The sequence below is a fragment of the Colias philodice genome, chromosome 9, assembly GCF_061535455.1.
Source record: "Colias philodice isolate Cphi_HAF_F1 chromosome 9, ilColPhil1 Martin Lab GWU primary, whole genome shotgun sequence".
Classification (NCBI taxonomy): Eukaryota; Metazoa; Arthropoda; class Insecta; order Lepidoptera; family Pieridae; genus Colias; species Colias philodice.
Window position 1 is genome coordinate 12,897,433 of NC_143094.1, and position 14,845 is coordinate 12,912,277.

The window sequence follows — 14,845 nt, forward strand, 5'->3', positions numbered from 1 at the left end:
GTAAAAACAATTTAAAATCGGAGAGAAAATGTCTCTCTTAACTCAGTGGACGCAGTTTACATGTTATTTGTGAAGCGTGCACGTGTCGGGAGTCGAACCGAGTCACGACATCGCTTGTAAGTGTGCTACATTCAGTTCTTTACAAAGATAATGTCTCCCTGTACATAGAATACTTTCGAACATATAAAAGTTCTAAATGAACCTTATCAAAAATAGAGATGCATTTTTAAGTGCATACGCACTAAAAAAATTTGTGGTTCCAACCATATTTACTCATACTTTTTTCTTTTAAAGTTCGATAGATAGTTTTAACGAAATGAAAATGTAAAGAAAATTGTCCCGAAAATGACAAAATTTACGAAATTTAATGACAATTTAAACATTACGCACGTGAAAGTTCACGCAGACGAGAAGATATTAATTGAAGACTAATACTGTTCGGTGCAATGACCACCGAACAGCCTAGTCAGCAAATACTAGGTATCGCGGGCGGCGTTTAACATAAATTCATGCAGTCCACCAAATAACATATTACCGTCGCGACGCGTTAAACATTAAACATATAACATAACATAACAGGATAATTAACATATAATATAACAATTATTAACAATAGCATTAACAGTAAAACATTAGCAAGTAAAAGTATAATAGTGTTTGGTAACAAACAAGTATAACAGTGATTTTAGAAAATATAAATTATTTAGTGTAACTTTAGTTTGATTTTATAACAAATCCCTCCAACACTAACCACGCAGCCCACCCCTGGGTCTATCGCCCTACATAAATACTTAACTATATTATATACTAGCTGCGCTCCGCGGTTTCACCCGCATGGCTCTGCTCCTGTTGGTCTTAGCGTGATGATATAATATAGCCTATAGCCTTCCTCGATGAATGGGCTATCTAGTACCGAAAGAATTTTGCAAATCGGACAAGGAGTTCCTGAGATTAGCGCGTTCAAACAAACAAACGAACTCTTCAGCTTTATAATATTAGTATTATATAAAATTCCTCGGGTGACTGCCCACCAAACATACTTAAGGCGTTACCCGGCAATTTCTACTATGTTCAACCTCTATAAAGTCTGGTACAACATAAAGCACAATACCGAAAAAAATATATAAAATAGGATGGTCTTTGATCTTTAATTGCTCGCGAGGACTTTTTTCCAAAGTTAATAGATTTCTAGAAAAAAAATGTGCCATCGATTTTTCCGCAAATACTCTATAAACTTCGTAACCTGCTGACTTAGAGCTCTGAAAATTTTATGTTTAATAAATTATCAGTTACACAACAGTCCCTGACGAGGATTTTTTGTTTCACTGATTGGTATCTTTTTAAATACAAAATGCGAGGAAAAAAGAAGGTGCAGCGGGAGAGGTTTGAGATCCGTCAAGTATGGTCAAGGTTATTAGCGCATGTATAAGCCTTAATACATAATCCAGAGCCCAGATGACGCAAGACACTGACAAAGCTAAATCAAGTTAAACTAAACGTCTTATTTCACACTCGAAGGGGTAAACACTATTGCGGGCGCGCGACGTCTCTCGCCTCTGTTATTGATAGAATTTATCAGCTATCGAGTAGTTTGAGTGGCGCAAGGGATAAGGGCAAGCGATTTTAAGATATAATAGTTCATCAGCTCAAAATTGGTTACATAGAGATACGGGTGAAATTCCGAAAACACTTTGTTTATAATTTGGCTTAAGATATGTAAAATTAGTATCACCACCACTGAGACTAGAATAAACTAAATAAAAGATTTGTTATAATTTGGACATAGTATACCTAAGTTCATATAACCAAGCGAAAATCATGAATGCTGCAGGCTGCTTTCTAACACAAATCAAAAAGAGATTATTTGTAAGTAATTGAATTCTCCTATCTCTTGTTTACAAATTTAACAACTGTTATGGTAACTACCTTCTGCTGAAAAATATGTCATAAGAACAACCAATACACTTCGCTAACCTGTTGTTTCAGAAATAGCGCAACACAGGCCACAATTCACAAACTTATAAATAAAATAAATAAATAAATAAACTTCATTCGCAAACCTCTATCCGCCTATACCTTACACCATCCCGAACTCGAGCGCCCCGTCTCCCCGCGTTAAAATCAACCAACCTGTAACTACCTGCCGTACTTACGTTATTGCATACAACACGTATCTAATGAGATTATAGGCGATGGTTATTGCTGGCAGCAGTTTGCAACTCGAGCGCAACTTGAGAAATCACTTTGATATTGATTGGAGGGTGATATTTGAAAAATGCAACAAAACTGTGACTAGTATTATTAACAAGTAACAACTAGCCGCTCCGCGCGGTTTCACCCCCGTGGCTCCACCCCTGTTGGTCGTAGCGTGATGATATATAGCCTATAACCTTCCTCGATAAATGGGCTATCTAACATCGAAATAATTTTTCAAATCGGACCAATAGTTCCCGAGATGTGCGCGTTCAAACAAACAAACAAACAAACTCTTCAGCTTTATAATATTAGTATAGATCTTAATATTTATCAGGGATTAATTTATTTGGAAAAAAAAATCACTTAAACTGAAACGCATTACCATCAGTCTATCAATGGTCTGTCAAAGTTAGTAAACAACAAACAATTCGTTTATACTAATAACAATATTGAATACTTTCTTTTAAGTTTTTCACAGTTTAAGAGTTTATAATCATCAACATTTTCTCCGATACAAACAAAACAATTATGCGGTTCTTGTAAATTACATTACCTATATCCTATCTGAGGCTCTACAGCCGCGAGTGGGCCCTGGCCTGGTCCAGTACTTTCTTCCAGACCCCTCGATCCCTTGCCCGGGCTCTCCAATTCTTCACATTACCTATACCTTGTATTTTAACCGTACTAAAATTACAAGCATACACAGTCATACATTGTAACACTTAACCAATAAACTACACGAACGTTTCCCAAACAGGATTTCAAAACTCAAAAATTAAGTATTACCAAATTAATTAACATTGGAAAAAACATAAACATATCAACGCGCCCACGCTTCGACTTCAATCTTGAACACTTTGGGATCTGCTTTTAAAATGTCACAATACGATTGACGAGTTGCATTTCACGAGGTAATATACAAATATTTTACTGACATTTAAAATTATACATGTTGTAGCCCGTGACGTTGCTTGCTTTGCATATAAGACAGAATAACTTTCTATCTCTTTCTATCCTACAGATATTAATGAAAAACTTTTTTACTGTTATAATGCTACTATAATGTCATTATAATTCATATTTATATGTATATTAAAAAAATGACTTTAAAATTTGTGACTGACGAATAGCTTTTGCAATACATAATTAAGTTTCCAAAAAAGGACTTGTATTAAGTGGTCCTGATCAATTTATATTATTTTGTCGCAAACAACCCAAAACCGAATTTCAAGTAAGTATTTATAAGATTTAACACGCGGTTTTCTCGCGTTGGTTGCTATTTCAGATCATAATCGATCTCTGTGGCAATTTACATCAAGAATAGCTGTCATGGCCTGAAAACATAACAAACATACATCCTTATCCTCCCATAAATTTTCGCTACTTAATATGGTAAAATTCTTAATAATCAGTACATTTCTTACACATATTCTATACTAAACTATACTAATATTATAAAGCTGAAGAGTTTGTTTGTTGGAACGAGCTAATCTCGGGAACTATTGGTCTGATTTGAAAAATTCCTTCGGTGTTAGATAGCCCATTTATCGAGGAAGGTATAAGGCTATATCATCTCGCTAAGACCAACAGGAGCGGTGCACTGCGGGTAAAACCGCGGAGCACAGCTAGTCTATAATACGACTCTACCTAGTCTACCCAATTACCTACAAAGGGGTCTATTCAATTTGGTTTTCTTATAACACAAACCAAAGACATAGCTACTATATCACAAACACTTATTATTTATATGAATATTAATGAATAAGACATGTTAATTTCAAAAAGAACTGTGAGGATATTATACCATGCGCTGCTTACGAATCGTATTATTTACATACACAATTAATTACTTGTGGTTCAGTGGTAATGAGCTTAGGTATACTGGTTCAATTCCTACATTACATAATGCTATGCGCCCGTGGCTTCGCCAGCTTTGTCTAAAACCTAAATTATAAAAGTAAATTATATACACCTTCCTCTTGAATCAATCTATCTATTACAAAAAACCGCATGAAAAACCGGTGCGTAGTTTTAAATATTTAAGCATACAAAGGTACAGAGAAAACGACTTTGTTTTGTACTATGTAGTGATTAGAATTATGTTACATGCATTACAAAGTAGATTGCAAATTTGTTCTCGTCACTTTAAATACAGACGTAGTTAATAACTTATTAATTGGCTAATAACTTGCATATAAAATTACATCAAGAGATTAGAGTTTAGCTTAATATTATTACTTTTGTAACTGACTAAGCTGAAAGATATAAATAAATAAATATTTCAGGACAATTTTCACATACGGCACGATCTGATTCCATGCTAAGCTTTCGCTTGTGTAATGGAAACCAGACGGCTAATATATGTAACATATATAATTTTAAATAAATACTTAAATAGATAATTAACACCCATACACAGAGCAAACGTCTATGTTCATCACACAAATATTTGCCCTGGGTGGGAATCGAACTCACGACCACTGGCTTGGAAGGCAGGGCCACTACCAACCAAGCCAACCAGTCAGTCAAGAGTATATGTATGTAGATATATTTATTTGGCACGCCTCACCAATTTGTCTGAAACTATATAATACTAGCAATGCCCTGCGGCTTCACTCGCATAGATAGCGATATCGTTACAGTGAAAAGTCTACTATAGGTCGGACTATAGGTTTAATTTTTAATCACATGAAAATCACCTTTACCCCGTCCCGCACTACGGCCTTTTTTTTTGTTTTAGTGGGGAAATCTTTCATAGATACCCACGGCCTCCGGGGGAGGGGCCGTGGGTTATGACGGATTCCTACCGACCAAAACCCCACTGTGTTCCGTCAAGACGCATATTGGTAGAATTCCTCCGTGACCCCCGCACTACGGCCTGCTCGAACAGTATACCTACTATTTTCTGTAGATTGACACTTTTAAAAATTCGTTATATCTTTTGAATGGAATATCCAATTCTTTTCATTTAAAAAGTATTTTGCTGGTATTGAAACAGTCTATAGTAAAACATCATTTAATGGGATAAGGATTAATATATGTGTATGGATAACATGGTTTGATTACTGTCGGCACTTCTATTTACTTTGAAAACGTAAAAAAGTTATTGTAGTAACATAACTACTGAAGATGGACCACAGATCAAAGAAACTAAAGGATCTCTATGAGATGGACATATGGTATCGCGGACTTTCTTGTAGATATTGATCCATTCTATAATACCGTAAAACATTTTTTTGTTCTATCTTCAATAGATTCTGCAGCGCACGCGATGACAGAAATTTTATTGAGGATTTTTTTACACCTTGGGTTACATTATTGCATTTTTGGTAAGGATCTCTAATTTTTTTGAAAATGCAATATAGCCTATGTTGCTCAGTAAAGATGCAGCTTTCTAATGGTGAAAGAATTTTTGAAATCGGTCCAGTAGTTTTTGCGTGAAAACCATACATACATACATACATACTTACAAACTTTTCCTCTTTATAATATTAGTATAGATATAAAACTCAAAGGTGACTGATAGTGATCTATCAACGCACAGCCCAAACCACTGGTCGTATCGGGCTGAAATTTGGCATGCGGGTAGATGTCATAACGTAGGCGTCCCCTAAGAAAGGATTTTAGAAAATTCATCCCCTAAAGGGGTAAAATAGGGGATGAAAACTTATACCATGAAAATTTATCTTTTCCACGCAAGCGAAGCTGCGGGCAACAGCTAGTATCTAATAGGTCTATAGTTATATGTCTCATTTCTCTGCCTACGTCCGACTATTTCTAGTTGTAAATCCTACATTATCATGCTTATTACTTGATTTATGATTTATTATTTCTAATATTATAAAGCTGAAGTGTTTGTTTGTTTGAACGCGCTAATCTCGGGAACGACTGGTCCGATTTGAAAAATTATTTCCATGTAAGATAGCCCATTTATCGAGGAAGGCTATTGGCTAGGTACATATTATCATCTCGCTGAGACCAACAGGAGCTGACTCTGCGGGTAAAACCGCGGAGCACAGCTTGTGTTGGAATATGTTATTCCAACAATTACAGAATTAATTTCGTTAACAAAAACTTTTCCAAGATCTGAGTCGTCGCGGATGCCTCTATGATATATTACATTTTTAACATGTGTGTGTGTGTGAACATATATTTATTATTTATGTATGCATATTAATATAATTTATAATACACATTAACAGAAGCTAGTTTTGTAACAGTCGAGCAGCACATTCCGTCTTCCGTTGTCATTAAATGTCTTGATTTAAATAATTATATATTTTGCATAGCGAAATATATCCATTTTTACGGTTGTCGCTAAGAGATTTATTTTTATGTCACATAAAAATAGATCGCGCGTTAATAAATAGAAATTTGATACGATTACATAAGTTTAAACATTACTTCAAAACTTCGAAAGAATCTGATTGTGTGACAGGATTCGAACCCGCGTCTTTTTGGTGATGATTTCGATGGAATGGTAGTATAAAAATTGCTCATAAATACATTTTGGTAAATACAAAAAAACAAGATTTAATTAAAATATGGCTTCTATAAATACTAGAGATTAAATTTCATTTTTATTTCTAAATATCCTTTTTTCATGTCACCTAAAACGTAATAAAAATACTAGAGCAATTCTCTCTCTCTCGCTTTTGAAAGTATATTATCACATTTACAAAACTACATTACAAAATGGAATAAATACAATATTCAAATCGATCGAAAGTTAACTGTACTATCGGCATACTTGTCGCAGACGAAATGTTTATATCACAAACATTTCCCATTTATTTATGTTTGAACACAGTCGTTAATAAAAATGTTAACAAACAGTCACGATTATGTCTGCATTGCTAAATTATTACATTGATTTCATAATTAATTTCGAATATTTTATAAACTGATGAAAATCTCCATAATTTTAGTTTAATATAAGATAAAGTTTGTAATTTGATACGTTTATCAAATTATTTATAACACAGTTTAATTAAATACATAAACATTTTTTATATAGGTACTTATATAAAACTCAGAAACAAAGATACACAACCCAACCAATACAAGAACAACTCACGTGATCGTAAGCATATACACATAAAGATGATGTGACATCGGTCCATACAGATTGATTTAATCGACACGAGGGGACATTAGATATGCTAATATAGTTAAGTGAATTAGAGTTGTAAGAACGGTTTCATAATGGACGGTTAGCGTAAATGTACCACTAATATTAATCTTATCTCATATATAAAATTCTCGTGTCACAATGTTAGTCTGCATACTCCTCCGAAACGGGTGGACCGATTCTCATGAAATTTTCTGTGCATATCGGGTAAGTCTGAGAATCGGCTAACATCTATTTTTCATATGTACCACGGGCGAAGCCGGGGCGGACCGCTAGTCTTATATATAAAATTCTCGTGTCACAATGTTAGTCTGCATACTCCTCCGAAACGGGTGGACCGATTCTCATGAAATTTTCTGTGCATATCGGGTAAATCTGAGAATCGGCCAACATCTATTTTTCATATGTACCACGAGCGAAGCCGGGGCGGACCGCTAGTTTGACTATAAAAGCATGAGTGGAATTTCTAATTGAGCCTAGTTTCCAAAAAGGACTTTATATTAGTTAAAATTGATATGTACCTACATAAATGAGAAAAATTATCTTGAAGTACCTATAGATTAATATACACTCATAATGAAACTAAAATAGAAATAATGAGTAGCTTATAGCTATCTAATTAGGAAACATAATGCAAAATATCAAACTCACACATTTAAAAGTTATATATATTTTTATTACTTTTCCTAGTAAGCGATAATATCAATGTAGGTACGTATTATGAACACCACTTTATGGACTACCAAAACAACAGTTATTCTTGAAACAAACTACAAAGTGACATATTTGATCATAATTTAAATGAAAATTCAATATTTGTGCTAATTAGAATTTATTAAAAATAAAAATTTGATTAATATGATTAATTCATTAGTCCACATCTATTCTTCGTAATTGACATTTGGACTAGGATATTTATATTTGACTTATAAGTCCTTTAGCAATAGATAAATTATTATTATACAAAAAGTCACCGGTTTTTTAATTTGATTGTTTATCTTATCCTTGTTAAATGGCACAGAATAATAACTAAGTATAGTAATTACTGGTAATGGAGACAACAGATATACTTACAAAAAAAAACTAAAGAGTTTATGTGTTTGATTGATACAATTAATCGAGGAAGGTTTCAGTAAGGCTCTAAAAATCTTAAGAAAAAATTAAAAAAAGTTTTTCTCGTTCATTAATGCACCTATAAGGCGACGAAGTTACTTGGGTTAGCATATTTACAACAAAGGTAAATAAAAAACATAGTTCTTTAAATTTAAAGTTTAATATTTCTAGAAATTGAATTAAGCCATGACCACACACGTTTACGATCTTCCACAGAACGGCGACAAGTGTGAAGCGCTTTTATAGCCGTCTGAACGACCTTTACGGCGCGTAAATCTCTTTGGTTTTTGTGACTACATGATCTTAGATGTATTTTAAACAGTTTACTTTTATTAGAATGTAAATAAAAAAGCTCTATTTATGGATCTATAAAAACAATTGAATCGATTTTGCTGAAATTTGCTATGTAGATAGTTCGTCATATTATTAAGAAACTTGTGAAATGTATAACTACCTTTACTGAAAGATAAACATTAATATCAAGTATTTAATAATATGCTATAAAATTAATAACATGAATTCCTCCTATAAAATTCCCTTAAACTATTTAAATAATGGTTATCATAAATGAATTTATAATTCAAATCACAAATGACAGAATTTGAATATAACAAATTTCTCTAAATGAATAAAACACTAGGTATAATAAAATACGATTTATGACAACGCGCCCCTAAATCATCACCAAAATGAATATTAAAACTATAATTATCATAAAATTTATAATAATGTACAAAGAACTACATAATTATGTTAAAATATCACATAAGTTTATGATACAAGTGACCGCCCCGACGCTGCCCGCTGCGTAGCTTAATTATTACATGTTAATTTGGATAAACATACAGCATAGGTAGAAGACACACTGACATAATGTTTTATAATAATTTCATTAAAATACGGTACGTTTCTCTTTCTTTGGCTGATTAGTGTGTGAAATCTAAATATTTATTATAATGTATTGTGTATTTATTTTTATAAAAAACACATCATATGAAAAACAATCATGTTTTTAGTACAAATGTCTTCTAGTTAACATTTCATATTATCGCAATGTGTTAGTCACATATCTTTAAATTAAGTATTTAATCAATTGAACGATCAGCGACCATCACTTAAAACCAAGTAGTTTACCTACACAGCACTAAATCACCTAATAGTGTATAAACCGCCTAAATGAAAGACAGCAAAAGTTAACGATAGATAGAATCAGTTATAAAACTGTATGAAGCCGTAAATTGGTCGCAAAGACGGGAGTCATTCGGAACTCCATAAATCAGGCATCGGGTGTTTTCGGCCTACCCGACCGATCGTAAAGATAAAGTGTGCCCACTGTTTGTAAACACAGCTTTGCGCGGATACGACACATTTTTTTTAGCCGGTTTATAGCCCGTTTATGATTCGCTATTGCTTTTTATTGGCGCGTGATTGATTCGCTTTGACAGCCATTCTCGATTTAACGTTTTATCACTTTTCTATCGTAAAATGAAACTTTTTCTATACTTTTGAATTTTTATAGTGACTAAACAATTGACTAAATGCTTAAAAAGTAGTATTCGACTGTTTTAATGCACACAAAAAGGAATACAGTTTAAAGCTATGTTGTGTCATTTACGTGAAAACAATTTGTGTGATTTGTATTAAAACCATACTTAAATTATGAACCTACGACTAAATTTCTTTAAATATAATTTTTACATTGCTAAATTCATTTGCATACGAATTAACAATATCTATACCACACACAAAACATTGCGGAAATACTAAAATCCGTAGAAGACATCCCACTGTTTTAGTACCGAGACATTCATTACTATTAGTTTCACAGCTTCAAAACCATTTCAAAACCAATATGCAAATGTTTTTCCATACAATTTTTTCACCACATTTTATGACTTAACCCTCTCGAAGACAAACCACAAGGAACAATATAATTAGAACATAAAACTAAGACGGGAGCCGCCAATCGTAAAACATCAATGGTTTTACGATTCAAGATTTGTGGACGATTGTTTTATGAAAAACTTACTCCGATAATAATTAATTGGGCTAGAAGACTCAACTCTATCGAGTTTGAAAGTTATTTAGACTTTAGTCAGTAGTTGGATAAGATGTTTTAGAAATAAAATAGTATGTCGTTTTAAATATGAAACTTTGTCATAAATGAATAGAAGCTTTTTTATTTAGGTCATGCCGTTACATAATGTAGTATACATTATTAAATAATAATATAAAAACTAGCTGAAACGGAAAGCTTTTTATCTATGACTTTGATCAATATTAAATGTTCTCTTTTATTTACCCTATGCTAAAAATTCGGTTCAATATCGGTTCAATAGTTTGGGAGATTTTCAATCTTAAGAAGTTTTGTAATTGTCGTCACTGAAATAATTACCATTATTAAAAAATACTTCCTTCTCTTTAAGCATTGCGTCACACCACAATTCCATTGACCCACCCTAAAACAAAACAATAGTCACGCGAACCCAGCAATTACAAGAACCACTGTTTGTCCCAAGTATTGTCCCATACCCCACAAAGAGAAAGCATCAAGCTGGGCCATAAATTAGACTATGCAGAACACTCGGTTTTTATTACATCTCCCTGCGAGTCATTGTGCATGGACACGCTGATTTTAGGACAGATGTTCGTTTGTAATATACAGTGATCAAGAAATATATTAAAATTTGATACGTGGAAAGGTGAGGGGCTAATTCTTTCGTAGTTACCGTTTAAAGATAATATTGTGGGGTTGAAATTGGACAATCCTGTGGAATAATTGAAATCATTCATGTTCTTAAATTTTATGTGATATAAAACATTCATAAAAAATATTCTTTATGGCAAAGATGCCTTCTACTTCAAAGCTCAATAAATAATTGGGTGAATATATTATGGTATAATTCACATAAAATATATGTATCAAGATCAATACAACAATAGCATTATGCCGCTTTCTACCCGCAAAAATAATTGAAAAATTGGTTAAGTTTAGTAGCTATACTTAAAAACTATTTTAAAGGACTATTATAATATGTACATATAGAATATCTTATATATCCTCTAGTCTGTCACCACATTAAAACATAGATGGATCCCATAACGGCCAAGCGTGTCTCGGTCCCAGCCTGCACTTTAACACCCATTACAATCAACAAAAAGCGTATAATAGCAAAAATAAATATAATTTATAGCGTCACGGTGGCTTAACATACAAAAAGACCTTTGAGTTATGCACTGTGTTTGTGTAACGTTTTTTCTATAGCAATAACTTTATATTTATTGCATTTCACTTTGAATATTCAAACTTGTGACAGTGCTATAACAATAACGACTCTATGTATTTGTAACAAGACTGCAAATTGATGAGTTTTCATGCGAAACAACTCTTCAAATAAGCAATATTTTAGTTACATTTTTATCCAACTTTTAGTTCAGATATCTTTGACTAATTCCTGTCATTTGATAGCTGAATGAAGGCTTGTTACGGTATGATTTAGATTAAGCAATTCTTTTGAAGTGAAATTTGTTCAACATCTAAATAATTTCTTAAATATATTTAAAATTTTAATAAATGTCGAGGTACATTGAATAGTTGTTCTGGCGATATTCTTTTATCGACAAATGTTGACGAAAATTCAAATTCTTCGATATAATTTATCTTAATAAGCAACACTATTTAATACAATAAAAAAAACAGATTTAAAGTTAGGATTAAAACTAGATCTTATTAAACCTAGGTAATAAATAATAACTAACCGTTTTCGTTAGGGCTCAGCCAACGGTAGGATGGTCGTGGCTGCTGCTTCGAGCGCATCTTAGGCGCGCCTGCCGCCCGCCTCGCGACCGCTCATCTGGAATGACAGCCGTATTGTAGTTGTGCACGGACAGACATACAAAAAAGACAAAAAACATGGTTGGTGGTAGAATAGAAAAAAAATTATGTCCGTGAGTATTTTTAATTGACTGATAATAATTTTGGCAGTGTGTAGATTTTTTTCACAAGATCTAAAAGTGACATCATCACTAAATGCAAACAACGCGACGATGAAAAATCATCGCACATAAATATAAATCAAATAAATTTGTCATTTTATAAGCAATTATTTAAATAAAAAACAAATATATTACCGATAGATCTTAATGGTTTATCAAAAGAGCGTTGAGTAATAAATTAAAATAAAAATAAAACTGCATCCGACCTTCCCGACATTGAAATTCTGTTGACATATGATTGAATGTCATCTGTAGCATTTTACACAACTTTTGAGTATGATTCACATAAAAATATTGAATTAACTTTTGAGCATGCTTTTGAGTAAATAATATCAAATATTTAAGACTTTCCAAAATTTTACCTTTTGTATTTGTATAAAAAGGATAGAAATTAAGTGTTGGTAGGTTACTACTATATCTTTAATGCAACAAAAAGATGGTTAAAATAGCTTCTAATTAATATAGTATTAACAATATCTTAAAGCAAACAATAATAAATTACTACTAGCCCCGCGGTTTTACCCGCAGTGCTCTGCTCCTGTTGGTCTTAACTTGATGATATATAGCCTTTCTCGATAAATGGGCTATCTAACACCGAAAGAATTTTTAAAATCGGACCAGTTTATCCTGAGATTAGCGCGTTCAAACAAACTAACAAACAACCTCTTTAGCTGCTAAGAATTCTTTAAAAAAAGATCTTTTTTATAAGCTTCTTTACTATCATGATGTTTTATAAGTTATATCATTCTAACTTAAAATCAAGTTTTTACCGTCGTACAATTATATGAACAAATGTTTACATTGGTATTGCTATTGAATCAATTTCAAAGCAAATAACTAAGTCAGTTGTTTATAATTTAGATTAAAAAAAAGTAAATTGTATTTCCGATTTCAATACAAAAACTAACCCTAACATGAAGTTATTATATTATTTTTCTCTCTTATTCCCACAGCGCCATCTAGTAGTAGGCTATAGTAAGCTCGTTTTATCAATGACCTTATCAATTCACTGTTCATTATCGAATTGTATCGAAATCTTCAAATTGCTTTAGTCGTACCTAGATAAAACAGACAAACTGAAAGATTTTTTCGTAGTTTCAATAATGTTCTACAGACATAATATAATCAATGTTTTATTGAAAAATCACTCAAAACCCAAAATCAGTTTCATATTTGAAGCTTCAAAAATTTCATTACGATAAGTAAAAACATGTCAAAGCATTACAAAAAACATGCCGGATCTTTCAAGAAACGATTACAATAAAATCGTAATATCGATAAATAAAGGGTTAATCGGTGACAAAGCATTTCGAACCGTCTAGAAGTCGATAAATTAACAGGCTCTCGTGATAAAATCGATTTTTTTGTAAAATCCAAGAAAGGGATATATATGAGGATGTTTGTAATAAATTTAATATCATATGTAATTCGACACGCGATCTTTTGATGCGGGTGCATTATGACTAGACATCGGATTATATGCACTAACAAAATGCCAAAATATGCATGCAAATATGCACTAAAAAAGGCCGAAATATGCACTAAAAACGACTGATATGCCTAAAATATGCACAATAAAAAATCAAAAAACCTTTATTATTTTTATATACAGGGTGTCCCAAAAAGTAGTGATGAACGGAAGCTGGGAGGTAGAGGACCAAGAGGGCTATCCGAATCACCCCCATGTGTGTCATGCGATTTTTCGTATTTTCGGAGTTATTACATTTTTTTCAATTTTTCATCTATCGCCGAGTACGATGAGATTTTTATTTATGGTGACGTGAATTATTGCGCTAGATGCTTGATTTTTTTTGTGTGCTAAGCTGAAAGATAGGCCAATTCAGTATGGTAACATTTACTATCGTTAGATCTTCGAATGGAATAAAAAAAAGAATTAAATGCCAAGAAAGATAAAATTACCCAGTATGTTCATAACTTCAAGGGCCCATAAAAAAATAAAATCACATAAAAAAGGGTTTGGCATTTTGGCATTTGGCTTTTAAAAACTTGCTCTATCGATCAGGTAGCCACCATAAAAATTTCATTTTATTATTCTGAAGGCTTCAATCGAAAAATTGAAATCTAAATGTGGTAAGTGCAAAATTTTTTTTAACATGATGATCATTAAAACCAATAAATAGGTATTTAATTACCAGAATTTTTTTAAATAGCCCCGCTGTTGCTCAGTGCAAGTGCGACATCACCGTAAAAAGTTGTCTTTTAGATGTCTGAATGCTTTTTTATCATTTTTAATGGTTTCTTCTGCTACTATGAATTTCCGGGTTATTTCGTCCAAATTGGGGCATTCTCTCAAGTAGCCGAGGTCTTTTTAGTATCCCCATTGAAAAAAAATCAATGGGATTTATTCGAGGGACCGTGGAGGCCAGGCTTTAAAGCAGGCGTCACCGG

General features: G+C 32.7%; 1 protein-coding gene and 1 long non-coding RNA gene across 3 annotated transcripts in view; one reads left to right on the forward strand and one right to left on the reverse strand.

Moving 5' to 3' along the window:
* Positions 1-14,845, reverse strand: part of LOC149486208 (protein tiptop-like) — a 219,624-nt gene that overhangs the window by 150,262 nt on the left and 54,517 nt on the right. For both annotated transcript variants that reach the window (XM_089699544.1, XM_089699543.1), the window contains one exon: positions 12,200-12,294. In XM_089699544.1, the coding sequence (XP_089555670.1) occupies positions 12,200-12,257 (58 nt within the window). In that variant the 5' untranslated portion in view covers positions 12,258-12,294. The remainder of the gene's footprint in view (positions 1-12,199; positions 12,295-14,845) is intronic.
* Positions 5,771-14,845, forward strand: part of LOC149486210 (uncharacterized) — a 493,671-nt gene continuing 484,596 nt past the window's right edge. Inside the window, exon 1 of the long non-coding RNA XR_016316111.1 lies at positions 5,771-5,935. This is a non-coding gene — a long non-coding RNA (uncharacterized LOC149486210). The remainder of the gene's footprint in view (positions 5,936-14,845) is intronic.